Genomic DNA, 27,005 nt, shown 5'->3' with positions numbered 1-27,005 from the left:
CGGAAGTGCATTGAAAAAAGGTAATTTTAACCTTATTTTGTTTTTATTTAGCAAATAACCTAATTTTTATTATAATAAACTACGTAAAGGACAGAGATTTGTTTTGCATACAGTTCTTACACACTCATAATGATATTTGATCAACGTCTTTTGTCGGAAGATCGAACAATATAAATATACGTTTTTGCCTGTACAACGAGTAGTTTTCCATGTAAAAGCCCATTTTCTATGTTTATAAAATTTTCACACGAATACAGCACATTTCACACATAAATCTACACCAATGCGAGGAAAAATCCATCGCATTACGAAATAATTGCAAAATACAAACGTTTGACCGATAGATCCCATGCGAACCTACCACTGTCCGAAATGTAGTGTGTCCGACACTGTGAGTGTGTGTGTGCAATTATTGCGTTTAGGGTGAAAAGGCGCAGGCAACAAACAGCAGCATTAGCGTAGCATTTGCTATGACGGGTATCTGTGCCACAGCGGATGGGAATGTAAAAACGCGCATTGTTTCCAAAAGTGCTCCGTTCAAAGGTTGATAACCGTGTCCAGTGTGACCCGCCGTGTACGGTTTCTCTGATAAAGATCCCCGGAAAGGGACGTGCGTTTGTGAAGCAACCCAACTCGCGGAATCTGCGTTTCGTGTTGCGTGTGGTGTGACAAGTGGGTTTGAGCGTCGTGCGCGACACCACCGAGCGTAGTCGCCCGAGACTTTCCCGTTAAAAGTTTTGCAGGCTGCCTCGCACCGGTGAATGCTGTGAAGCGTCCGCTAGCAAAGCCTACCCCGTTTGGTGTTTTTGTAGCGCACGATTGTCCACGCGCCAGCATCGGGTGAGAGCGCGCCGCCCGAAAACACACACTCTCGCACGCACATACACGCACACCGTCGTGGAACGGGACGGGATCGGGAAACCAGAAAATCCGAATTTGTGTGTGGGAAATACCGCGCGCGCGTTCGCTCGCTCGTCGTCGTCGTTGGCACTCGTAACAGAGGCGCGATTATCGGTCGTCGGTTGGTCGATTCGGACGTTGTCGCTCCGCTGAGGGCGCAGCAAAACAACACATCTCGAACAGCGATCCGCACCTGTACCGCTACCTCCTCCCCTCCCTTCCGCCACACCCCCTCCCGCTGATCCACGGGGCCCTGCACGCACGGGAGGAATCCCTTTTTTGTGTTTCTACGCGTACACATACGCACGCGCCCCAGCTAGCGAGAACTCCACCAGGCGGCAGTAGCAGCAACAGCAACAGCAACAGCAGCAGCAGCAGCAGCAGCAGTTGGCAGGCAGGCGCACACACAGGAGAAAACTCCAATATATCCCGTAGCCACTGCCGTCACCAGCATCGTCGTCGTCGTCGTCGTCTTCTGTCGCTTTGTCCCCGTGGCATTACAGGACCAACGCCGAGGACGGAAGCTAAATTCCGCTGAAAATATCTCGGTCCGTTCGGCCGACAGGCTCTGCGAGGCTTTCGGTTTCTGTCATCATCATCATCGTCGGTCGGTCGTAACACCGAACGCAAGCGGACAACCGGGGATTCGGCGACATCATCCTTCGCTGATTGTCCTTGCTGCTGTAATCAGTCCTCTTCTCGCCCGTCCCCGCCCCTCCGGACAGCCAGACATCAATGGATTCGGAGATTCCGGAACTTTCGGACGAAGCCGAGGAACACGTCAAACTCGACAACGGTGAAGAGGTAATGTACAAATCAGTGCCGATGCTGGTCCCGTGCAGTTACATTCAGCTGCATTTGTTGCTATGAATCCCCCGCGTCTCCCCTCACCCTCTCCAACACAGGATGTTTGGGGGGAGGGAGAGAAGGGTAGTGAAAAAGTCGATAAACATAGGGACACAATGGATGTGGGTTGCTGCGATGTTGCTACCATTTGACGTGCTTTTGACAGGTGTGTTTGTGTGAGCGTTTGCTTTTAGTTGTGAAAATAACAGTGCGTGACTTTGTCAACATCAACAGGAATTCAGTGTTCCATTGCAAGCCTTTCCCTGGTGGCTAGCAGGCTAGTGTGCAGAGATAGTATTGCAAGTAGGCGCCTTTTGGGCAGTAAGTGTCTCGGTTGAAAAATCCTTGTCCGCCCGTCGGAAAAGCGGCTACCATGGCAATGGCAAACCTGCCCGCTGAACAACAACGGCAGCAGGCCAGAAAGTCCGTTCCCGCCGAACCGTCCGCCAGATCCGCGATTGCTTGACAACAGAGACAAAAACAACAACATCCCGACAAAAAAACCGACCGACCATGCCGCCCGATCGGGCGAGATCGATCGGACAGCGCACGGAGCTACGAACAGGGAACGTCCGAATATGTCGGTCAAATCTCGGCCGCTGCAACAACAGCAACACCAGCGAGCAGGGAACATAAGCGCGAAAGGCAAACGAACACGCGTACATGGCATCGGAGCATGGCTCTGTGTGTCCCCCGAACGAGACACCGCACAAACACAAGCACACGGCATGCTCACGCAATCCTCTCCCTTTGTGGCCCTCTCTTGACACATCAGCAGCATCGAACCGGGAGGGTTCGAATCGTTATGCTACGATCATCGTGCGTCCGTCGTTTCCTATCGCGGCGGAACGTTTTTTGGGACAGCATCGACATTTCTCGACTGGAGGCGCCAGTCGGCAGCAGAACCAGCGACCAAGCGTTGCTTCTCGGCTATTGTACGCCCGATGCTCCGACGTGGTCACACAAATGCAATGCACGTGTCCGCAGTTCCTTTCCGTCCGCCTGTTTATCTCGCGTTTGAAGCGTAATCGCACACCAACAGTGACGTAAGTCGCGCTGTAGGCCGTCCGGGATTGACTCTCGAAGGGAACTGGTTGTAAAAGCTGTCCATCGATGGATGAGAGTGAGAAAATGTTTGGCTTGGCTTTGGTGGGGTGCAGTGTAGTCACTTGGTGAATGACAATCGGCACTGAGTTGTATTTGCGAAAACCAGCAACTTCATAGCATCAATAGGCCAATACATTAAAGCAGTTAGTTTTGGTGGTAGCCACGAGAAGCTAATTGTAAATTTTGGCGTGAAAACAAAGCCGTCCAAGAGTGGAAAACTCTACATTTTGTGGGTGCGCATGGGTTGTATGTGTGTGCAATATGCGTGTGCGCACAAGAGAGTATGATTTTCCAGTTCACGTTGAAGTTATGCCACCAGCGAACAAAGCAAGATTATCACAAACAGCTACACACAAAAAATGGCTTGCCTGGACCGAAGTTAATAAGGGTCAACAGTGCGAACCGGTGCCTGTTCTATTCGATATGCCCATAAGTTCTATTCGATATTAGTAGGTAGCACACTTTAATCGATTTAGATGCATAAAAAATTGCAAAATTGCGCACTTAAATAATACGGTCAAACGGGTTGTGTTTGGCAATTTGTCCATGCACGGACCAACTGCTAGTCGCTAACAGTATACGCACACAGCAACGTGGAGAAGACCGCAAAACAGAAATTCTAGAGCGCTGGACCGCGAGAAGAGCTACCTGTTCGCAGCAGCATCTCCCGGATCGGTACGAGAGAGCAAACTTTATGATCGGTTGCTAGGGAGGTTGCTATCGAGTCCTCCGTGGAGATGCAGCACACAGAACGAGAACCTTTTGCCGACTGATGACTGATGATCGCCGGTCGCTGTGTCGAAGATCTCGGGTTGCACAGTGACTGGATCATCATCCAGCGGCACTTATCCGCTCGAGCGCAGTCTGGAGCGTTTCGTGCGTTTTAGACGTTCGTGTTTTCCCGCGTCTTCTTTCACGTCTCGGCGGGGTGTTTCCCTTTCCGCGGTTCTTGGCACAACACCACCGTGCACGTTTGGTGGGCACACACCGTTGGCCCGTTCGGAAATGGTCGTGAAATGTGGTCGGGTCGGGTCGGTCGGATTTCGCTTTCTGCCTATGTTCGTTCCGTTCCGTTTTCGGGCGGCCGTCTCGGGTGGGTTTGTTTACATTTTTTTTATCATCCCCTTCGGTGGCAGTGCGTCTAGATGCTCCCCCCCCCGCCCGCTCCCACCTTCTTCACCCCCAACATGGTCCACGATGTGCATCAGACTCACTTCACGAGTGATACGCGACACAGCACCTGTCCGTTCAAAACGCCTGGAGGCCGTCGTGTGGAGAGTTTTGGCACGACCGTGACTAACCGAAAAATCACTGACATGGCCTTCGGGATTGAGCATTGAATTTATGAAAGCAGCCCGAGACAACCCCGGGTGCAACAGGCTTTGGGGGGATGGACGTTAGGGTGGGGATTTGCTGCTGGCATTCGGTTGTAGTATCGGTTCAATCGGCCACAAAGACAACACAACTACTTCGTCGTGGTCGTCGTCGTCGTCGTCGCGGGGCCATGTGTTCACTCGGCTCTGTTCAAGATATGCTTTGCCGTGTACGCGTTTTCCAGCTGATCGCACGAAGAACGCGAACTCATCCCCCAGCTTCGGGCCATAGATTGCTCGCCCTCGCCCGTACTTGTGCGCTATATACACCGGCGAACATCTTCGTTCCATACGCACATGTGCACGTGGCTTGCGCCACACACGACGCTTGGCCGTTTGCGTGCAAAGCGTGTGATGGTCGTGCGGAGGAGCGTAATCGCACCAAATAAGTACAGATGGTCACCGAGCAACGATCTTCACGGATCGGTTCATGGCACACATTATGAATCAGTGACTGCGAGACGGTCCCCTTGGTCACAAGCAAGTGTCAAAGGTCAGTTTGACCAACGCGCCACCGAACGGAGGAAGGTGAACCTCCGAAAGTGGAGCACAGCTTTCGGGGTACAGTCAAGGCTCGCAGCCGCGGATTGGTTGGTCGCGTGGTGATGCGAAGCGAAATAAATCCGTACCATTATTCGGCAGCTATTTTCGAGCCATTGGCGAATGTTCGTTTGCCTTCGAACGACCGATCGCAGAGAGCTAGCGCGCAACTGGCAGTACTTGCTGTGGCTTTCATTTTTAACTTGTTCTCGATAGTACGAACATTCGAATGAGTCTATTTTTCAGCCACCCAACCTACCTCTCCTGCCTACCGTTCTGTTTCTCGGTTGGCGACGCGTGGCGAAAGGCTCGTTCACTTTCACTCGCAAGCATTCATTTCCGCTCGGTGGCCCTGCAATCCTGTGTGATGCATTCAGATGAAATGCCTCGCAGCGCTCGCAGCAGCACGGTGTGGCATACATGCGCAGTGTGCAGCTGTGTCAGCAAGGGAACGCGATTTCGATTGAAATAGATGCTGGGCGTCGATGTTGGTGCCTCGATGCTGGCTACCCCCATGCTTATCGATACAGTTGCAAAAATGCATTACCTTGCGTACAATGCTACAGTTGTCATTTGGTTGATGGAGGCATCAGTTCCGCGATGCAACGCCTTGCCAATGGGGGGGAGTTGCATTGAGCAGTAAAATGTTTGCATCCTTCTTTGTTTGTTTGTTTGTTTGTTTGGATCCTATAAAAACACACACACACAACAGGAAAAGAATCCCTAACAATAATTACAGGAAACGGCGGGAAAAAATAGGACAGTAATAACACTTTACGATAAGTTCAAACTTAGTCCGGTTGATATCTGGTGTGGTTATGAGTACTGCATCAGAACAGTCGAAAAGTTGTGTGGTAATCGGGTATAAAAAGTAAGTTAAAGAAGTGTTTTCTATTCGATCTGGACACACCCAAGCAGAGCGACAAGTGTGTATGTGTGTGTGTAGGATGTCACTTGGACACCGGAAAGCATGAGACAATGAAAATCGAAAAGTGGAGTTACAAAGACCACAAGTATGCCACAGGTGGTGGTGCAATCGGTCCAAACGGAGATTACTCGTAAGCCGGTAAATATCGAAAGGATATTCGATCACTAGCTGTGAAATTGAAGATTTAACCGAACAAGCATCCGACTAGTGTTACGATGTTCAATTTAATTGGTTTGCAAATTTTTAAACTGAATATGGAAGTTTATATTGGGATATCGAATCTCCACGCGCTTCAGTGGGTTGTGAAGCCTACCTAAACGGGATAAAGCGCCATGTCACACGTCAAGCCGCGTCCAACCCATTGTGACTCAATTTGAAGTTTCTGTCCAAAGGTTTGTGGTCCTCTAACAGGCAATTCCCTCATTTGTTGCTTTGTTTAAGTAGGTTTTATGTTGAGACATGCAAATGCGTCTCACCCTACTGTATAGACCTGGTTCAAAAGACATGTCCTGGCATATGCTATGTGCGATAAAAATACGGGACACTTATAGTAATTTAATTTAAGGAAACCATATAAATATCAAAAAAATTCTAATCAATTAGATTAGGCATCATAAATCGAATTTTAGTCCTTGATACGAAGAGCATTCATAAAGATAAAGCAGTTGTATGTCATATAGCAAAACATTTTTACTAAATCATTTTAAAAGCTCTAAAGGCGTTAATTTAAAGGCTATTCGTTCATCTTCCCGTACAGGTTGCATTGCCTCCACGCACGCGTCTGGTGGCCACCACCGACGTTCAGCAGGGAAACACAGTAGTACAGGTGCCGGTATCGCTTCCGGTTGGGACGCTCATCGGTGGCGCCACCTTCAACGTACTCACCACCGAACAGATACAACACTTTAAACCAATGATTTGCGTCGACAACAACGGTTTCGTCTCGAGCAGTACGGTGGTCGGCGATCTCGGCAACGAACTGAAGCAGACACATATCGTCATCCAGCAGCAGAGCTCATCGGACGGCAACAACCAGCAACAGGATGACTCGGGCCTGGTGGAGGGTGGCCAGTCGCAGAACAATTCCCAGCAAGGCTCACAGTCGCAGCAAACCACCCAGGAGTACCGTGTCGAGGGTAACAGCGCACTGGCGAACCACCTGGCCAACGTGGAGATACTGCAGGTGCGCTGTAAAACCACGACCGGCGAGCTGTACAAAAGCCGGCTGGGTTCGGGCGGCCGGGGGAAATGCATCAAGCACAAGGACGGTTGGTACACGCCGAGTGAGTTTGAAAACATTTGTGGCAGAGGCTCGAGCAAAGACTGGAAACGATCGATAAGGTACGGTGGGCGCAGCTTGCAGACGCTCATCGACGAGGGTATCCTGACGCCGCACGCCACCAGCTGCACCTGTTCCGCGTGCTGTGACGATGAGTCCGGGGAAAGTGAGTACTGGTTCAATGATCGTCGCAATAATACTTAGCACATGCTCAAGTTTTAGTTGAATGTTAATATCGATACCATCCTTTTCCGTTTTAGCCGCGACCGGACCGGTGCGTCTGTTCACGCCCTACAAGCGCCGGCGAAGAAACCAAAGCGAGCACGAATCACCGCAGTTGGAGAAAAAGAAGCGCATCGTCGTGACGACGACCGGTACGACCACGGCGACCGGCGCGAACGCCACCAGCACATCCGGCACCATTGTTAACAGCACCAACAATTCTACCAGCAATAATGCAGCTCACACCAACAATGCCATCATTAGCAGCAACAGCACCACCACGACCACAAACAATTCCGCCATAAATAATCAGCACCAGCAGCAGCAGGTGGCGGTGCAAGCGGCCCAGGTGCATGCCGCCACCCGGCAACAGCTGCATCAAGCCACAGCCACAATAAATGCAACACCGATCATTACCAACAATACGAGCACCACCACGACCACCACCACGGTGAAGGTTGTGCAGCAGGAACAGCAGCAGGAGCTGCAGAACGAATTGATCACAACCAAAGAGGAACCGTGGCAAACACTAACGGAAGGCATCGACTCTACGACCGAATTTGTGGACCAACAAACGCAATGTAGGTTTTCTACTGAATATTTTATAAGAATTTGATTAGAACATCGGAACGATTAAAGTAGTAGATCTTACTGATGCTTCCCGTTTTCTCTTTCAGTGCTAGCTGAGGCTAATTTACCATTCGAACGGATGAAATCGTTCTGCACCCAGCTCACGAAAATGGTGCAGGAAATGCGAAAGTGCATCGTGGAAACGCAAGAGATGCACAACCGCCAGCTGGAGTGTATGCAGCGGGAACGGGACGCCGCAATACTTACCGTCACACAGCTCGAACAGGAGCAAAGCATCAACAGCAACTGCATTCCTCCGGGCTCGATACATGCTAACAAGAAGGTAAGATAGCAGCAGTACAATTCGATAAATGTCGGCCCGACGGTACTAAGATCTCTTGTTGGGTACTCTCTTCCAGTGCGCCAACTGTAACCGCGAAGCGTTGGCCGAATGTTCGCTCTGTCGGAGGACACCGTACTGCTCGACGTTCTGCCAGCGGAAAGACTGGATAACGCACCAGAACGAGTGTGTGCGCAGTACGCAGGAACCGACGCATCAGATAATGCTAATAGTGGACGAGACGCAATAGCCTTTAATGTTCTAATCGGACCAACCCGCAAGGGTAAAGCTGGATCGACGTGTGCAAATCTAACAATCGATCGGCTGGACTCCGATGATGAACAAACAGGTGCATATAACCCCCACCACACACACAAACACAAGCATCAGGATACTTCCTCGCCTAACCATTTACACGCTGTACAGGTGCCGATGTGGTGAATAGTTGACTAACTGGCAAAAAAGGTCCTATCGAACAATTTAACCAGAAAGCAAACTGTTCATCTCAATCGAAGGTTTGTAACACAAGTGTAGTAAGTGAGATGGATTGTGTGCACTGGCAGCGGATTTTTGAACCGTTTTCGAGTATGATCATTCTTCATCATATATATGTTTGGTTGTTTTGTTTTACGTTCAATCACAAATCGGCAACGCCAGTGTACAATTCTTCTAAACCGAGCTTTTGCTCAAGAAACAGTGAGAGAGAGAGAGAGAGAGAGAGAGAGAGAGAGAGAGAGCGTACAGGTTGGGGAAGACGAACCAAGACTTACCACAGTACTGTGCTGATGCAAAAAGCAATGATAACACCCTCTTCAATGAATGTGCTAGGGACACAGAAACTGACCAAACAGTACAACCGAAGTACCGTTTGCGAAGTGACTCTGTTTGAGCAGGGGGAAAGACAATTATTTCCTTGCGAGTAATTTTCAATGAAATGTTTAGCGAGGAGTTTAGCGCTCCTTGAAGTTGTATGATAATGATAGATACAGTGCAGAGACCGTATATTTAATAGTGTAATATTATTGTATTATTATACGTACGTTTTGTTACGTTAGTTAAATTCAAATCAATCAATGAATACGTACGTTTAGGTAGATGAAGATTACTTTAAGGCAGTGCGCGTACGTCCGCTATCACGTACGAGAATGTTTTATTTTAGAAATACTTCTTTTTCTGTTGCTTTTTTTTAAGGCGACGGGAAATCGGGGCAAGGAAGGAAGGAGTGTACACGTACATGTAACATATCGTACACGGTGCATGTACTTCCAGTTGTGCAGATAAAATCGATAAGGTTCGTTCGATCGGCGTGTGTGTGCGTAAAATGAAGGTTTATTTTAGATTTAGGCTGATCTGGATAGCTAATTTTAACGAATGCGAGTGGAAGAAAGGGAATAAGTTCCACGGAGAGGGTAGAGTCAGGAGTAAGGGTTCCAGGGGGGGGGGGGGGGGGGGTGCACAAGAAAATTGTATTAAATTGTAGTTCGGAAGCCGTGGAAAGACTGTAGTCACGTAGCAGGGGAGCGTATGATTGCGAGGAGGTTTTATGGTGTTCGTTTGAAATCAAAATGAATGATTAAAAAATATGGTAAAAGTTTTTTTTCGTTATTATTTTCATGTAACTTTCTTTTTTTTTATTGTTGTGAACTAACTTATTAGTTGCTGCATGGTTTATCCGTTTGATTTGCCTGATTTCTCTCCTTCTTTGTATGATTATAGTTCCCTGCAGATGGTTGGTTTTTTGCCAACCAACTATCGCTCGTTTCGTTTGGTTTAAATGTTCGTAGGGTATGGAATAAGCATCCTGTAGCTGTTAAGGCAATACACTCTAGTGCAAGATTTTCTTAAACAAAATGTATCTCTACCACCAACTTCCTTACTAACTTAAGGCAATGTAGATAACTTACACGGAAGCAACATGAACTGAATATTTAGAGCGTCTTACGTCGTTGTTTCCCGTGTTTTCTTCTTTTTTGTTTGTTCCTATGTTCTCATGTTCGTTCACTAACTGTACAGTAATGCATAAGAAAATCTGCTCTTTACGCGAGAGACATTGACTAACCTTTGTTTCATCCTCGTAAGCGTGCAGCAAGAAACAATGTAGTAAGTCAAGGATGCATGCACTTTAAAAACCAAATCAATCACATTTGCAACATTGATGTATTTCTTCGTGCGAATTTTCTTACCAACAGTGTAGTAGCGAGTGTGTAGTGCATAACCATTAAAATGACCAAACGAATGATCTTTTGTAAAATTATTTCTGACTTTTTAGGGATTAATCGATCACTTACTACTGCAATGTGCAAAAGAGATGTGAAGAAAAAAAAAGATGTGTGAAAAACAATTTCAAACATGTAAACCCCTTTTGCAAAATGTGCAATAGAGCAAATTTGCCCTCATCCTGTCCTCAAGCGCGTACGTTGTATCCATACTTACGTTTGCGAAGATTTAGTGCGTAAAGAAGAGTCGATCAACAGGTGTCTAGTAGCGATGCGTCTGCGTGCGGTAAACGAATTTTTATACAATGAATGCAATTATAGATGTGAATATTTGAATGTAGTGTGAACTAAGAAACAACATACATTAGCTAAATAACAGGATCTAAATTAGATTGCTGGTGTCATACGACAAAAGAGAAAAATAAACATTTGAAAATCGTGAAGATGTGTGTTGCATGAACAACTCAAAATAGTTGAAGAAAACTTTTCTGATTTTTTTTTCAAATAGATAAACTGCCATTTGGGGGTCTGATGATTGATATCAAATCCCATTTGGACCGTCCTCAGTATCTAGAGCTGTGTATCCTGCTTTGGGTAAATTAAATTAAGGAAGCAAAAACTGGTCGGACGTGACTTTTACATGCTTTAGTGACAAAAAAGTAAAAAAAACGGCAGAAGAAATTATAATTATGAGAAAACTTTAATATTTTTTTTTAATTTAACAATGCAAGTGGTTCTCGCAGTTGCCGACCACTGAACAACACAACAATTTGAACGTCGTTTAACATATCGTCAAGTTTAAGTGATTAAAATTATCGAATCACTAATCGTTAATCAGTTTCAGATTTTTAAAAACATCGTTATCAGTTTATTACAACATTTCCTATTGTTTATTTTTGAGAAATTTCAAACACGCACTCCGCGAAGTCCTGTCCAACTTCAAGTCGACTTTACTTGCAGTAATCAACTCGTCGCTATGAACGAAGCGGATTGTTGTTTTGATGGTGCTGGTGGCTGTTTTGGGTGTAAATAATTTATTTTCCTTTCCTTTCGCAAAACAGCTTAGTGCTTTACTGGTGCCAGTTCCCTGTTCCTACCTCGAATAATCCTTACCATGTCGAAGATTTACCATGGCGTCGTAAACGCGGCTGATAAATTTGTTCCCAACGCGCTGCGGCCACTCTGGAACCATGCGGCAGGTAAGCGCAGCTGGCCCATCGACGCTGCGGGTTTATGTAACACCCCGTAGGCCGGAGCTGATTTTTGGCAGTGCTAACTAATTGTGAGGTTCTTCTTCCGCTACTCCACAGGACCGAAGACCGTTTTCTTCTGGGCACCCGTGTTCAAATGGGTATGCTAGAACAGCACCGGCAGCAGTGTGGAAGATGTGGAAGCAAATCCTGTTGTGACCGAGCGACCTAATACTGGTTTTCTGTTTATTTTTAGGGTTTGGTTGTAGCCGGATTGAGTGACCTTCGTCGTCCCGCAGACCAGCTGTCAATTTCGCAGTCTGCCTCACTGGCAGCGACCGGAATCATTTGGTCCCGGTACTCATTGGTTATCATTCCCAAAAATTGGGGCCTCTTCTCGGTGAACGTGTTTGTGGCCGGTACGCAAATACTGCAACTGTATCGTGCCTGGGACTTTTCGCGCAAGGCACCGAAAGCTGCTGCATAAATTAATTTTGCCAATCAGCCGTACCTCTCAACTCTCGATGTAAAAAGCGAACAACGCAGTCTTTGTAAAATACTGCAAATTTTGTAACCTCCCTTCCGCTTGAACTGTACAGTGCAAACTTGTTGTAAATGATATTAGAAGGTGTACAGTATAAATAAATGCACAAAAGATAAAACGATTGTAAATGGAATCGTTTGATGCAGTTACATGGGATTGCTTGAAGTGAAAGAAATACTGTATGGCATATTCGTGAACTTATCGGTTTCAGTGTGCATTGGAGAACTATTGGTCAACTTTGATAAACCTTACCAATGTAATCTTAGAACATGACTACCGGGCCGATACGCACCTCGTCGAGATGATACAGGTCGTGCCACCGAGAGGCCGGTGGAGACCTTGAAAACTCAGGTCCTTTTAGAAGTAACAGAGAATAGACTTACTAAAAGTCCCGATTCGAAGAACCCTTTTCAACGAGGCCATTCGATGAGCTCAATTGGACTTACAGAAAATTGTCCTCCCTTTAATAAAACGCTTATGACGAGTCTCCTACATCGAGGTCCCTTTGACGAAGCTCCTTCAACGAAGGTTCTATGATAAAGCTACTTCAACGAGTCCTTTTTGACCAAGCTCCTTTAAGGAGGCCTCTTAGGCGAGGCTCCCTGAATGAGATACCTTTGACGAAGCCCATTTTATGAGATTCCTTCGACGATACTTTTTTGACGAGGTTCCACGACTACCCCCCTTTAACCAGGCTCCTATGAAAAGGCTACTTCAGCAATTCCCTTTTGACCAGTCTCCTTCAAGGAGCCCTCTTAGATGAGGCACCTTCGACGAAGCACTTTTGATTAGGTTCCTTTGACGAGACTTCTTTGACGAGATTCCTTCGACGAGGCTCCTTCAACTCCTTCTGCTCTAAGGTTTACTCAAAGATTAATCCACCACTGGGAGTAACCCTCTAGTACCGGATAAATTCATCTGTAGAAGCCAAAAATGGCATGCAACTAAAGGGAGCTCAGGTTATAGTGCCAAAGAAACAAAAAGTCAGACAGTTTATTGGATGAACTACAATGGCAAAACATTCAAAGCTCTATGAGCAGCACGATGTCCTTTATATATCACTCCGAATAAGGTAGTCTAGGATCCTTTCCATAAGGTCATACGGATATTCTTCCACTTTTGATAAAGCATGGTTAAAAAAATGCAGCTCCCAGATCCTTATTGATGAATATAAACGCTTCCTGCGGGATATTCACATTAAAACTGTTTTTAAAGCTATTTCTATTGAGGTTCTAAAATACCATTCATCAGCATGATTTCGTCTCTCTGTCTCAAAAACACCGCTTAAAGCATTCGACTATAGGACGAGGCATAATTACTTACAAGAGAATATTATTTAAAGCCGGATGTGTCTGCTCATGATTAAAATATCGCCCTTTCGTATGGTTTGCACCTGCGATCTGTACGAAAGGATGCCCCATCTGCAGGAATAATAATAATAATACTAATAGCAGCACTACTAACAACGACGTCCCAAATGTTCTTGCTTGCGGTGGGCGTGACTACAGCATTCCGATTCGTCCAATAGCAGCGCAAGGATGCTGTATTTTCAAGATGGCTGCCGCAATCGTTGCAGCACAAATGATGCTTCAGAAGCGTACAGGACCAAGCTTCCGGACGTTTCGTTCAGTATGCGTTTAGAGCCCAGTGGAAGTGGATGCATGAGTTAAGGGTTAATAAGGCGTTGAATTGGAAGTAAAAGGAGCATAATTGCATAGAGCCGATGGACTTTAGCAAGAAATAGTGCTGTGATTTAGTGCGGAAAGACTGTGGTGGTTTTCTCCGGTGAGAATTAAAAAATAATTGTGTTAAAACGTGTCTCAAACATCTTTCACGGACCTTTCAAAGGAATTAAGTGTGTTATTAAGTGTGTCTGCAAAAAATAAAAAAATGTGTTAATCACTCACGGTATTTGGAAGTGCAATTGATTTACAAGGCAAGAATTTAACTAAACACTTTCACCGAGACGTAGAAATCTTTTAAGTTCTTCGACGCTTTTAAGGTGAAAGTAAAGTTATTCCGGATTAATTTAGTTCGAAACTTCTGCCATTCTGACGAGCTTAACGGGCAACGTTTATCGACTAAAGGAATAGGGAAACAAATGTTTCATCTATGTTGTGTTTCATTTGTTTACAACGAGGAATTGTAACCCAAGTTCTCCAACTTGCTGCTTGCTAAACTTATTTTTTGCTGCCCAAATTGCATTGCAAAATGGTGTTTATATTGGCGAACTTAATGGACGATATTTAAGTATTTTTGAAGATAATTAGAGCGATAAGTTAAAAAGATAATTTAACAAATTAATTTAATAAGAAGATAAATAGAATTTATTTGAAATAGTTACAACTTAGTCATCAATTAATGTCATGATTTTTTTTAAATTTGTGTAACTGTATCAGAAACTATAAAAATGTTGTAATGCTCTTACAGCATTCTTCGTTGTGCTTAAGTTCCGTCGTCCTAGATTCACCTTTGGAATAGCCGAATAGTCGGTTGACTTGAAGACTATTCGACTAGTCGACTAAATCCTCTACCTAAACTTGATCATGTAATATGGTTACAACTGAACCTATTGTACTGTTTTATAATTAAACACTTTTAATATAAAGATTAGCAGCTCTGTTTTATGGATATAGAATAGCTCAACAGCCAGTATCCCTTCTCAGAATAGTTCTTTACTGCCCCACTCGAGGTTTGATACAAACTATTCTGTTCCGTTGCAGATGGTTTATCACATGAAGAACCCGATGGAACTGTCGCCCTGTGCCGTAGGTGTACGCAAGCCACGCACGAAAAGCTCCCAAATGTGTTCCCCAAATCACGATCATCTTCCCGCCGGCCAATCACCACTGTACCCGGGTAGCGTGGGTCCAGTGAGACAGCGCAAGCAACAAGATCCGTCGGTGCAGTCGGAATTTTCCAACCTGACGCGCGAGGAAAGGCGCCGACGACGACGGGCCACACTCAAGTACCGGACGGCACACGCGACCCGCGAAAGGATTCGGGTCGAAGCGTTCAACGTTGCGTTTTCCGAGCTGAGAAAGCTGCTTCCGACGCTGCCACCGGATAAGAAACTGTCCAAGATAGAGATACTGAAGCTGGCCATCTGTTACATTTCCTACCTTAATCATGTGCTGGACGCTTGATTCTGCTTGTGTTATTTTAGTTCTACGTTGCAATACATGATTTTTTGAATCTCTATAAAACAACTAACACTCGTTTGTTTTGTGTGTTTGGAAAGGCAATGAAAGAAATTATGTTTCGTGTTTATGTCGTGGTTGATCTCGGTGGTGCCCTATTGCTGGAGCCAAGCGATATTCATCCCGGAAGAAAGAGTCCTTTTGACCAGGCATTGGGGCTAGCTAGATGGTTTATGCCTCCCAATATCCAAATAGTAGCCAATACTCATCAGGAAAAGTCAATGCACTCCTGAACCTTTAGGCCAATAGCTTGTAAGTCAATAGCGATCACTCGAGCAGGTGTAAACCTCAAACATTTAAACGGGAACATGCTATCGCTTTGCTCCGCCAAGTGCAGGTTATTATGTTGATTCCATTGCGCATTTAACTCATTACAGCAAATAAGAGCATTCCCAGTAGCAATAAGGGAAGGATAGTTCGGTAGAAAATTTATACTGGTCCCATCGAAGTACCAGCTGAGGCTGTCTTTTGGAAGACGGTGGTGACGTCTCGTCTACTCATATGATTTTATTTGTTATGGTCCATTTACCAATGGCTAGTTTGTTGGAAGTTATGAATTGCTCTAATGGTTCTTCTTCTTATTGGCTTATTTGACTCTTGAACGGCCGCCGAGAGCTATAGAAGAGCTATCGTATAAGGAGTCTCTTCGAAATCACGAAAAGATACTGGACAAAGCTGAAAAAGCACCGCTCGTAGGTGACCAACAGGAACCTTGATGGAGTTTCTTCCAATGTGTGGGTCCCACGACATATCTCACTCGTACCTCTGTAAGAGACCCACCTTGTTAGTAGATTTGGTGTGATAGGATCCCCTCCATCTATTCCACCTAGGGCTACAAAGGTACTTGATCCACCACTGCCGGATGGTCAGTCCTGCGTCGAAGAGTAACATCCCGGATGCGATAAGATATGTTATGGCATGTAAAAGACCAGCACCCCTTACAACTGCGCCATCGGACCGTCACAATCCTATTTCGCACAAAAAATTGGCGGGATTTGGTTGCTATTCGCACGATCAAGCTTTTGACAGGATTGTAAGTGCCAACAGTGGTGCATCAACCTAGGAGCGGAAGAAGCGATCGCTCGGGGCCTCGTCGGTTCCTCGTCAAAGAGGAAAATCCTTTTGGTCTTACTCACAAACGAGTCACAATTTGAGTGCCAATGTCAATGTGTGTTTCCTTTAAGCTAGGAGCTTTCGTAGCCGTGGATATATTTTTGATGATCGTTTGATAGGTTCTTCAAGGAATTTCCATTAGTCGGTAAACGTGGTTTGAATGAGGAATGTGACACTCTTAGCATTCTGGTTTCAAAAATTAGTTAAGTTATTGATTTTTATCCTACAATACTAATAAAGCAACTTTGATCAAATCCATACGAAGAGACCCCAGACATCCGGGATAGAATCACGTAGGCAGTACTTAGGATTTTACCGTCTAAAAATATAGTATAGCTTGTTCTGTTGCTCTTCTTTCATGATGAATGTATTACCTTCCTTTAGCAATCTAGTTTAATATAGTTTAGTTTTTGAAGGCTTTGTCGAAGGACAGATATGGCATATAGTCATTGCTGTATTGTTGAGTACTAATGCTCCCTGCATCTGCTCCTGTATTTATTGTACAAAGGCACTACAAAGTTGGGTAACCATATTATTACCCAGGCTTGAAAGAACTTATGGATTGACGTTCAAATATCCCAAAAGTAATCTGATTTTTTGCCATTGGTTCCAATGTTTGTTGTAGTGATATAGTGGACGTCATAAGTAGTAATTCGTTGAATCTCCGCTTATTCCGAGTCATATTTGTTAACAAATAGGGAACTATATCCAATGCTTTCGATCATCCTCGGAATATCGTTTAGGAAAACGTTAAAGAAGAAACGGTTTAAGCTAAATTTTTACAGATTTTTCGGCTTTTCCAAATCACATAAATATTGCGATATTGTCCCAGAATCCAATAGTATCGAATCCCTCTACCGCTACGGGAATTTAAAAAATGTATAAGTATCAACCAGTTTCCAATTTCCAATTATTGGATTTGCAATGAGCTGTAATAATCGCAGTATTTATGGGTACTTCCACCAAACAGGGACAAAAACAAAACACATCTCGACACACCCTATCTTTGGCATAAGATCTCTCCCGGGAGATCTTCGAATGTTTCGTTTTTTTTATTTCGCATCAGACTATAAGTAAGACGGGGCAATTGACACAATCCGCTATTGGTGAGAATCGACAAATCAAAAGTCATTGACTAAAGGAGTGTAATATATGTGTGTGTGTCGGTGTGTTTGGGTGATAAGGCTATGAATAATTGAGCAGACGTCCCTACCGGCGTCCGTGTAGTTGGACGGCACGCACCTACTGGTACACGGTCTTGAGCAATGGGTATTTCCTCTTCTCGATCGGTTTGTTGTACGCCTGCTGGTAGACGCTGATCAGCCGCCAATAGTCCGGATAGCCGGAACCCTTCTTCCAGAAGGCGAACGGGGGCGCGAGCGTATCGATGACGTAGTTCTTCTTGGTGTACGGTTCACGGGGCTTGGGGATGTGCAGCAATTTTTTGTAGACGGCCGCTTTTCGCTGATGCCCATTACCGTTGGGCCCGGTATCGAAACTGCTGAGCGTGCCGGACACGTTGCTCTGCGGAATACCGGCCTTGAAAGCACACCGATACTCCTGGTGGAAATTGTACGGGAATTCCTCCGGCACAAACTTGTGACAGAAGCGTTCGATTCGTTCCGCGTGCTTGGCCGCCGCTTCATGCATCTTGCGCTCCATCGAGTTTGCACTGCCACCCGCTTGGCGTTGAAGTTCGGCGAGCTCCTTACCCTGGGACGAACCGTGCGAACGCGCCGAGCCTCGTACTGCTGGCAGGTTGTTATTGTTGATCTCCATCGTGGTGGGTTCGTCGTGTTGCTTCTGTTGCTGCTGCTGGTGGTGTTGCTCGTGCTGTCGCTCACGACCACTGCCGTTCTTTCGGTGCAGCTGCTGCCTTGCAGCATTCGAAGACTTGGAGGACCGGGCAGAACCATTGCCACACTTGCAACGATTGCTGGTCGGACGCACCAGACGCTTGTGCTGGCGTATAACATCACGGTCGAAAAAGTCCTCCTCGCCCAAAGTGTTGGAAAAGACGCCTCCAGCGTGTACCACTGCAAAGGGGCGTGCAAACACAAGCGCATTAAGCAAAAAGGGTTCCAAGGGACAAACAATAACCGCTCGAAATGGCATTGATTTGTGGCGTGAGGTTTCGTTTGACAGTTCCCCCGGGGACGCTGGTGCCTAACGTGACTTACCCGCGGGCAGGTTCAGGTCCTTGGCAGGTTCGACCACCTCGAAGATTGGCGGTGCAACCGAGGGTTTCGAACCGTCCATGTAGGTTTGCGAGCGGGGCTCGTGCTTGGTGCGAAACTCCCACCCGATCGCCAAATCCATCGCACCGACCTTCTTCTTCACGCGCATACTCTCCGGCCGCTCGGGTGTATCGAGCGCGCTGGGCACCTTCGGTATGACGCCACACGTTTTCGGTCGATAAACGCGATACTTGGTACACTTTGTTGGGCCGGCCTTGTAGTTCTTACATCCAACGCCTGAGGAAACGATAAAACAGACAGTCCAGCAAGCAACGGGTTACGAATGATTATTGCACAACCGTGGCCGGTTCCGACTCACCGGTTGCGTACGGTCCAACGCTTAGCTCCATGCCGGGATTGGGAAAGCCGGCTGCCTGCGCTTTCCGAAATGCAATATCGATCACTGCATCCGGCAGCGGCTGATGCTCCAGGTTTTCCTGTGCCATTTTCCGGGCCGTTTGAAAGTTGCAAATGGCCGGAATGAACTGGGACTTGGTGGCGGCCGACTGGGCAGCGAACGACCGCTGATGCCGATGGTGACCCGGTTCCTCGTTGTGCGGTGGTTCCGGCCGGGGTCCTTCGCCGGACTCTAGCAGTTTCAGGTCGCGAAACCGGCTTATCATGTCGGGTGAATGTGTGCCGTTCATTTTGACCTCAACGGTGGGTTGCAAATTTACGATGGGAGGCTGTAAGGAAAACAAAAGGATATTGAATTGTAATGGATTTAGGAGTTTTTAAATTACGAATGTGCTTATTCTCTCTCATTTCAGGAATATAATGGATAGCCGAGGCGGTCGGTCATTACACGGCTTGACCGGGGATCAAATCCCATCCAGATCGAATATCCGTATAGCTAAAATCAAGTCAAGAAAAGACAAAAATGGCAGGCCGAGACATTTTGTGTTTGTAGAGCCAAAGGGCATGTCTAGTGGGAGGACACACAGGATTGAATATCCATCTACTGGATGAATCAAGTCATGTCCGGTCATGATTGCTCTTGGTATAATAGCCAGTAGGAAGATTACAGAAGGACGGTCAGGATAAGATTTTTAGCGTCTAAAGACTTGAACAAGCCAAGCTTCCTTTAACGACTTGTCCCGAATACTCTGCTGCAGACTTGCGCTCCTTGCTACAGATTTCGTCGGAACCCTCCAAGCTGGATTTGTTAGAGGAAAATCGATCACCGACTAAACCATAACTTAGTGGCATATACTTCAAAAACGGCTGAAGGGCCAGATCCACAAACACCTCCTGTTCATCGATTTCCATGTGGTCTACGATACCATTTACGGATTATCTGGCAAGTTGCAAGAGCGAATGAGGAGTTCAATGGATGTTGTGCTTAACCAGTGTCTGATCAAACCGCTTGGAGGCCTTGGGCGCAATGAAAGTTGGGGCCCCTACCAGCCACATATTTTGGCCCCACCGCTGCTTGTGCAGAAAGACTAATGGGTTTTTTTTGCTGGCGAGCAAAAACCCCTTCACACCCCCCCCCCCCCCCTCAACTGTCGGGGTCCTAGGCGGTCGCTTACTCTGTCTACCGTTAGATCTGCTCCTGTGCTTATCGTGGTCTGAGGTAAAGGGACGGACTTTAGCGGACGGTTTAGCATTACTCTGAAAGGTGTCACATGAACCGCAGCTTTCGACAACCAGGGAACAGTTTTCTCCCGTTTTCTTCAATTCCTTGGCTTCGTGGATGACATCAACATCATCGGACAGACATCTACGGTGGTGTGCGAGGCTTATATCCTACTGAAACGCAAGGCCTACAAGATTGGATGGAGGATCCAAGCGACAAAGATAAAGTACATGCTTGCCGGAAGCTCTAACCGTTATAGAACTCGTGCCTCGGAAGCAGAGTATCAGTTAGGTTAATAACAACGTAAGTTGCGAAATTCGAAGGCACATCGTTCGGTGGAATCATGCACTACTCCAACAACACACATAATGCACTATAGATTGCATACTGATACTTCCGATAGTCCTCAACGGATATGAGTGTTGGACTATGCTAACAAAGGACGCCAATGCATTCGCCATTCTCGTGCATCGGGTTCTTAGGACCACCTCTGGCGAGCAGGGTGTGTGGAGAAGGAGGTGGACCACGAGTTAGCTGGACTGTTTGGCAGTGCTGATATCCTGACAGTGGCCAAAACCAGAAGGATACTGGAGTCTAACCTGTCGGAGATCTGATGCAGAGCTGAGCCCGCGGTCGGAGAAATGTAGCCCTGGATCAAGGTTCCTGGAAAACAGTATTCAATTAATTTTCTAAGTGGCCCTAATCACCAAATCCACATTAAATCTGCTGACCGGGGGCTAGGATCTTTGTGAATTCGCGAGCTCAAGCAGCCCCCGCGGCCGCTCAGTCTGCATTCTGTTAAACCCGTCACAGCTGGGAAAGAATTAGCGACCGGGTTACGTCTAATAGATGTGATCTACCCTGAGCAGATCGTTCTCTTCCAAACTGTTTTTTCCCACAAGAATGACCAGACGGCATTATTTAATCTACTCAAGATATCAGTCCATATCACATTGTTAACTACACAAATAATATTCAAACTAGATCGTTATAATAATTTAAGCATTGTCAGTTCCTCATGTTTGGTTACATAAAATTTGAAGAACGCCTCAAAAACCCCATAATTACAGCCTTCCAATTTTCTAGATTAAATTCCATGGCAACATTATTCACACCATCCATCCTTTGATTGATGACGCGGCGCAGTACCAGTATGGCCGGTTGGGAAGTGTTGATTAGAACCATCCCATAAGAATACCTCGAACGAGACCCAGAATAGAGCCATCCGGCCAACGATCCGCCGACGAGTGTAATTGTAATTGAATGTTGTATCCCATTTTCACGCCACCATGCCAATTCACACGCACTATGGCGACGGTGCCGGCTTGACTTTCACACGCGCCGCTGTCAACACTGTTGAGCGTTGGGAGCGTGCAGTTGTAGGTGCATAATTTACTTACACCAAACAATTGGCACCACCGCCGCATGACCATGACGGATCGGATGCTATCCGGTTTCAACGATTCGCGGTTACCTCAGATTGTGCGGAGGGGTCCAACCCCTCGGAACGCTTAACCGCGGGAAGCTTGCGGACGCGAGGGTGTGCCAGGTGTTTGTGCCTAAACTGATCCTGATCGTCGCTCAACCAAACGACCGACCAATTACATCGTAATTATGGGCGTTTGCATTCATGGACGGGTCGAGTCGTCGTGGTAAATTTCGTTTCCGTGAATTAGAATTTGTACATTGAAAAAAATGCCAAGTTTACCCTCAGTTAGGCACACACAAGCGCACACCAGCCATTGGTCCCGAGGGATGTTGCTTGGCGAGATAGGAAGGATGCGCTAGTGAGAGTTCCCGAGTTAATCCCGAAATCAACACGTGTTTCAATTACCCAACAGCGTCGTTTAGCGATGCCGGGGTGAGTTTTATTTCGTCCTTTCGTAAGGCACGACGGACATTCAACGGGATTTAGCGAGGATGAGCAAACGGGATAGAGGGATGCACTCAAAGGAACAAGGATTATGCTTGTATGTTTTTTTAACAGTTTGTCAATAGAAAAATATGCTAACGATTTGTTTGGTAAATCGTGCATACAATGCTTACAAGATCTTGAAAACAAGTGTCTTGATGTTTAGAATAGATAGAACACAGAGAGACTTGTTTTATTGGTTAGTGTTTAGTGTTGAAGCCGATGTGAAGTTATCATATGAAATATCCAGTGGCGGATCAACCTAGGAGCAGAAGGAGCGGCTACTGGGAGCCTTGTTCGCGTCGGAAATCCTGTTGGTCTTACTCACAAAGGAGTCACAACTAAAGGGGCCTCAACCGTCATTTCGCTCGGGGCTTCCTTGAAAGTCCTTGATCCTTGGCAATATCTGGAAGTTACTGTGTTGCAATGTTTCCCATTTTCACCAAGCTGCGCTCAGGTTCCCTGGAAGTGCTGGACAAACTTTTTGTGTACACATGGCACCGGTAGCTTCTGTTTGCCACCAAGGCTGGTGCTGCAGCTGGTACAACGAACCCGCTGTGGATGGATGCGCATCCGCAGGTCGTACCACTCCTTGGGACACATGTGCACACACACACACACACAGCGGAATCCGAAAGGACACACGGCAACCTGCCAAAATGGGATTTCACAATCTGTCTAGGGAGCAATTTATCACTACCGGATTTGTCGGTACGCCCCTTCGACACCCTTCGGTAATTGTTTGAAGTATCGCTACAAAGGGCGCACTGTCCGTCGCTGTCTGTCGGTGTGTGTGTTTATATGCTTAGGATTGTTAAATAAGAAACAATTGGTTCACGGAGTAGACACATCGGAAGAGGGTCTCAACACCCTCCGCTCAGTCGGGAAATTATTTGGCGGAAAATTACCATCATTACATTAGTTGGTCGAGCTTCCCCAGCCGATGCAATCGATACGCACAGCTACACTTTCCGATGGTGTCATCAAGAACACTAGACGAAAGGTGGTCTAAATCGGTTTTCAATTAAAGTGCGCCTCGATGTCCACTTTATATTCGCAAGAATAAAACGAGAGAGAGCGAGAGTCAGCGCCACTGCCACCACTTACCCTTCCCCCGGGGCTGGACAGCAACCTGTAGTACGATCTCGGTACCGAACTCACTTAACTACTGAAACGAAACAGTACGTTAAATTAAAAACGAAATCAAATTTGCACGACACTGGCACACAACTCGGTGGTTCCAATATTCGAAAGGTGCGTCCGACACACACTGCGGTAACAGGACCACCGCACCAAAGCGTCCTAGCCACCACTGTGGCGTTATGTTGGCTGGAAAGAAATTGATTTTCTTTCGGAGGAAGCAAACAAACAAAAAAACACTGCAACTCCATGTTGTGGAACGATAAACAATGCGCCGTTGCTGTGGGTTATCAGTGGAAGTTGTTCCAAACTTCGTCGGCCCGAGCAGGTCCGGGCTTCCGGGACAAAGACAGGCGCACGGCAGGGCACGATTTGTGCGTTGCTGGCATCGAGTGTATATTGGAATTTTATGCTCGATTTGATCATTCGGGGAAGATGGTAACAGCATTACATCATCCTGCAGCTAACTGATGTGATGCTTATTAAATTATTTGAAGTTTTTTATCTGCAAAAATCACTTACACGCAACATATTGATAATCCATTTTTAACGACATGACTATGCAAAATACACCTAGCAAGAAGCGGAAATGTTGCGTGGTAATTCTATTAGCATTACCGTTTGGGTCTGCACGTTTAAGCTCCGGTAATGTTTCGATGGATTACACTCCATTGCTACTGGTATCGTCGCGCCCTTCATAAAAAAGGCGTCCTTTCGGGTAGAACATGTCCGCAAGGGGAAACTTTCGCAGCGAGGATAATTATCTGCCCAGGCCAGCCAGGGGTGAGTTAATAGGCAACAACAGTGGGCGGTGTAAGTTTGGATTGAAAACGGTGTTTATTTATAATTATTTTTCTTAGCTACTCTCGGCAGAGATAAATGATCGTTGCTCGCGTCGGTAATCCAGCCCAAAATCTTCTGGACATATGTTTGATAGTCGGTTTAGTTTGAAAGATAATCTGGAATGCATATTTACGAAGATGAAGGATGATTTACCTTTATTTGATGCATACTATTTTTATCGTACGTGTCTATGACAGGGAGTTACAGCGTTGAGTTTTTACACGGCAGGACCAGTGGCGGATCAACCTAGGAGTGGAAGGAGCGGCCGCTTGGGGCCTCGTCGATTAATGAACTCCTGTTGTTTCACAATTAGGGGGGGGTCTCAACTGCCATTCCGCACGGGGCCTCCAGATATCTTGATCCACCATTGGGCAGGGCAGGGTATTGAATCCCGACCGGAGCGTGTCTAGCTACGAATATAATCAGGTCAAAGATAGAAAGGTACTGTTCTACCAGCAATGATAGGCCAAGAACTTCCGATGTCCTCGAGTCATTAAAGAAGACGCAGTAGATTCTTTCAAGCAAAATTTATCTATATGTCCTATTTTTTCCTATCAGACTTCGGGGCGATGGCCGAGGCGATAACGGCGCCAGTCTTCTCTCGGCACTTTCAAATCCCACCAAGACCGCTTTCCCGTACGCAGGGTTGACTACCTTGCTAAGGGCAAAATCAAGTCACAGAAAGCCAGAAATGACAGGTTGGGACCGAGGCTCGAGGTTGTAACGCCAAAGAAGAAGAAGAAGTCCTACTTTTTATCAATAAACACGAAAGTAAATCTTCCATATCGAATACCAAATGCAAAATATAATAATCGTCAAGTTATCCGTGTGGAACGGCTGGCCGTCAAGATGGATTAATGTGGCGATTGCGACACCGTTTTTGACTCGGCAGAACCGGGAACCGAGTATCATCGGAGCTGCTCCTTCCTAGTGAGTTCGGCATGGCCGGTAAGACCTGGGCAAGTCGTTAAACTAAGAAGTAGTCATGGGTAATACGACTCTTTTCATGGATCGACTCGGAGTCAAGTTCGTTCCTGTAGGAATCGAGTTCGAACCGTGGGAGCGACGAGTTCAGGTCGACCCGTAGGTGCAGTAAAGCATACGTGAGTTAGACCCGTGGGGTTGGGCAACGATTTTGGAACGATCCATGAACTAATCCGAGCTCGTTGAACTCATGGGTTAATCCAAACTCGCTGCACACCCTGGTCGACCCGAAATCGTTGCATCCAAGGGTAAACACGAACCTACAGGTCGAACTTGCGTATGCTTTGCTGCACCTACGGGTCGGCCCAGACTCGTTGCACTCTTGGGTTGACCCGAACTCGTTGGAACTAGGAACACGACTCGATCGATTCCGGATCGCTTACAGATGACTCCGACCCGATAGGTTCGGGTCGAACCGCCCACCACTGATCGAACGCACTCATTAAAAATGAACGGCCCAGCTCATCGATGACCGACAGCACTATAATTTCTTTGATTTTCGAACAATCAGCCATAAGGTTGTAATGTTACAATAACAAAATAAACTCTATCGTCGTTGGAGAGGAGAGATAATTCGCTATCGCGTTGCACAGAAGACAAGAGGCCGGCTAATACGATGGGTCATTTGCATTATGCGCCTATCACCTACACACGCATCTCTCTTTCAATTAAGCATTCCTCACGCAATGCGTGTCCTGCCCGTCTTTTTTTGTTATTTTCCCAGCTAAATCTATGCCCTATCTAACCCTTATTATCGTAGTCTGAGAGTGATGGATTAGAAGCTGTCCTATATGCATTTAATCGTTATGCAATATATAGCCAAACACCTCAAGGTACATATTAACGGACATGCACGAGTCCTCACTAATCCCACCTCCCCGACTTGCTCCTAAATCACTCACCGGTCACAACTTCTTAAAATGTTGGTTAAATCTAGTAACACTGTCACATCAGCATCAAAATCCTATCCTATCTTGGACATAATTGCTCTATACTGATATTTCACAATTTTTTTAAACTCCTTAGCCATTTTGATTCCAGCCACAGTCAAACAAGGCAGGATCATTGGTTACCATCAAGCTAATCATCATTGTACCCGCCTGAATCTTAGTTGGAAACTTAAACTTCACCTTCTCTGTACCATCCTCAAGCTTATCTGGTGAAATGAAGCGACCCAATGGCAGCATATTGTCGGGGAACTTAAGTATTGTTTGTTCATTCTTCAACAAAGAATGCAATATCTTCGAACAAGTCACTCCCGATGACTCCCGTTAAACGTGTAAAAAAGCAACACTGGCACTTGAAATTGTGGAACAAGTCTTTTACAAATATTCTTTGTATAGATTTTTACACAAGATCCTCGGATTTCTACTTGTCGGCTTTTCCACCTTGGGACCCATGAGCAGAGATATTATACTCGTATGCAATATACTATGGCCTACAGATATCTTCCATCTCCTTCAATGTGTTCTGGACGAGCAACAAATTCAACTGTATGTAGTACAACTGGATGTAGCGTTTGGTGTGTCACACGCAACGTTGAGTGACATGGCTAAATGTTGAACATCAGTGTACATTGCTGTAATGAATGGTCTGATCGTAACATGAATAATACATTAAAGAGGAGACTCTTAGGGATTCGTGTAGGCATCAAAAACCTCGACCAAATTATGACTTTCAGTTGTTAAGGCGCTCTGACTGCATCCAGAAGAGCCTTGTGTGTATCATCTCTATAAAAACTTGGCTTAACTTTCTGGAAAAAGAAGTAAATAAGTGCTTATTACAAATCAAATATGGTCAAACTTTTTAAAACCAGCTCAAAATTTCAACACAGCGAACAAAGCAGTGAAAAGTGGGCAGTCGCCAACAGCAAACTGACCCGTCTTCAAAATGATTATGCCTCACGCACAGAACAGGTGCACAAAATTGAAGGGGTGCTTAA

General features: G+C 46.1%; 4 protein-coding genes across 6 annotated transcripts; 3 read left to right on the top strand and 1 right to left on the bottom strand.

Moving 5' to 3' along the window:
• The first annotated feature begins 402 nt into the window (after window positions 1-402).
• Window positions 403-10,764, top strand: LOC118511900 (deformed epidermal autoregulatory factor 1). Of its 2 annotated transcripts, none has more exons than XM_036055532.1 (5): window positions 403-1,704; window positions 6,452-7,139; window positions 7,234-7,776; window positions 7,873-8,108; window positions 8,185-10,764. In XM_036055532.1, exons 1-5 carry the CDS (start codon window positions 1,636-1,638, stop codon window positions 8,353-8,355), a joined length of 1,707 nt encoding a protein of 568 aa, XP_035911425.1. In that variant the 5' UTR covers window positions 403-1,635; the 3' UTR covers window positions 8,356-10,764. The 2 variants fall into 2 exon arrangements, with proteins under 2 accessions (XP_035911425.1, XP_035911426.1); XM_036055533.1 differs by lacking the exon at window positions 403-1,704 and adding an exon at window positions 1,765-1,912.
• Window positions 10,765-11,310: 546 nt separating this feature from the next.
• On the top strand, window positions 11,311-12,188 carry LOC118511901 (mitochondrial pyruvate carrier 2-like). Its single transcript, XM_036055535.1, has 3 exons — window positions 11,311-11,520; window positions 11,632-11,672; window positions 11,768-12,188. Exons 1-3 carry the CDS (start codon window positions 11,436-11,438, stop codon window positions 11,996-11,998), a joined length of 357 nt encoding a protein of 118 aa, XP_035911428.1. The 5' UTR covers window positions 11,311-11,435; the 3' UTR covers window positions 11,999-12,188.
• Window positions 12,189-13,517: 1,329 nt separating this feature from the next.
• On the top strand, window positions 13,518-15,264 carry LOC118511899 (helix-loop-helix protein 1). Of its 2 annotated transcripts, none has more exons than XM_036055531.1 (2): window positions 13,518-13,840; window positions 14,779-15,264. In XM_036055531.1, exon 2 carries the CDS (start codon window positions 14,779-14,781, stop codon window positions 15,199-15,201), a length of 423 nt encoding a protein of 140 aa, XP_035911424.1. In that variant the 5' UTR covers window positions 13,518-13,840; the 3' UTR covers window positions 15,202-15,264. The 2 variants fall into 2 exon arrangements, with proteins under 2 accessions (XP_035911424.1, XP_035911423.1); XM_036055530.1 differs by having other exon boundaries at window positions 13,519-13,991.
• A 2,107-nt stretch (window positions 15,265-17,371) lies between these two features.
• LOC118511898 lies at window positions 17,372-23,448 on the bottom strand. The gene is made up of 4 exons (XM_036055529.1): window positions 23,204-23,448; window positions 18,925-19,291; window positions 18,549-18,842; window positions 17,372-18,404 (listed from the first exon to the last, which is right to left on the bottom strand). Exons 2-4 carry the CDS (start codon window positions 19,250-19,252, stop codon window positions 17,611-17,613), a joined length of 1,416 nt encoding a protein of 471 aa, XP_035911422.1. The 5' UTR covers window positions 19,253-19,291; window positions 23,204-23,448; the 3' UTR covers window positions 17,372-17,610.
• Between the last annotated feature and the right edge of the window lie 3,557 nt (window positions 23,449-27,005).

This window comes from Anopheles stephensi, chromosome 3 (genome assembly GCF_013141755.1).
Source record: "Anopheles stephensi strain Indian chromosome 3, UCI_ANSTEP_V1.0, whole genome shotgun sequence".
NCBI lineage: Eukaryota > Metazoa > Arthropoda > Insecta > Diptera > Culicidae > Anopheles > Anopheles stephensi.
This window is presented reverse-complemented; position numbering and strand designations above follow the sequence as displayed.

What these genes read in the sequence shown, in the direction of transcription:
- LOC118511900 (XM_036055532.1), top strand. Translation starts at nt 1,636, where the DNA reads ATGGATTCGGAGATTCCGGAACTTTCGGACGAAGCCGAGGAACACGTC. An exon ending in TGACGATGAGTCCGGGGAAA is followed by an intron (nt 7,140 to 7,233) that starts GTGAGTACTGGT and finishes TTTCCGTTTTAG; the next exon opens with CCGCGACCGGACCGGTGCGT. An exon ending in CGATACATGCTAACAAGAAG is followed by an intron (nt 8,109 to 8,184) that starts GTAAGATAGCAG and finishes ACTCTCTTCCAG; the next exon opens with TGCGCCAACTGTAACCGCGA.
- LOC118511899 (XM_036055531.1), top strand. Translation starts at nt 14,779, where the DNA reads ATGGTTTATCACATGAAGAACCCGATGGAACTGTCGCCCTGTGCCGTA.
- LOC118511898 (XM_036055529.1), bottom strand. Translation starts at nt 19,252, where the DNA reads ATGAACGGCACACATTCACCCGACATGATAAGCCGGTTTCGCGACCTG. An exon ending in CGTTGGACCGTACGCAACCG is followed by an intron (nt 18,843 to 18,924) that starts GTGAGTCGGAAC and finishes TCGTTTCCTCAG; the next exon opens with GCGTTGGATGTAAGAACTAC. An exon ending in GGACCTGAACCTGCCCGCGG is followed by an intron (nt 18,405 to 18,548) that starts GTAAGTCACGTT and finishes GCCCCTTTGCAG; the next exon opens with TGGTACACGCTGGAGGCGTC.
- LOC118511901 (XM_036055535.1), top strand. Translation starts at nt 11,436, where the DNA reads ATGTCGAAGATTTACCATGGCGTCGTAAACGCGGCTGATAAATTTGTT. An exon ending in ACTCTGGAACCATGCGGCAG is followed by an intron (nt 11,521 to 11,631) that starts GTAAGCGCAGCT and finishes GCTACTCCACAG; the next exon opens with GACCGAAGACCGTTTTCTTC. An exon ending in GGGCACCCGTGTTCAAATGG is followed by an intron (nt 11,673 to 11,767) that starts GTATGCTAGAAC and finishes GTTTATTTTTAG; the next exon opens with GGTTTGGTTGTAGCCGGATT.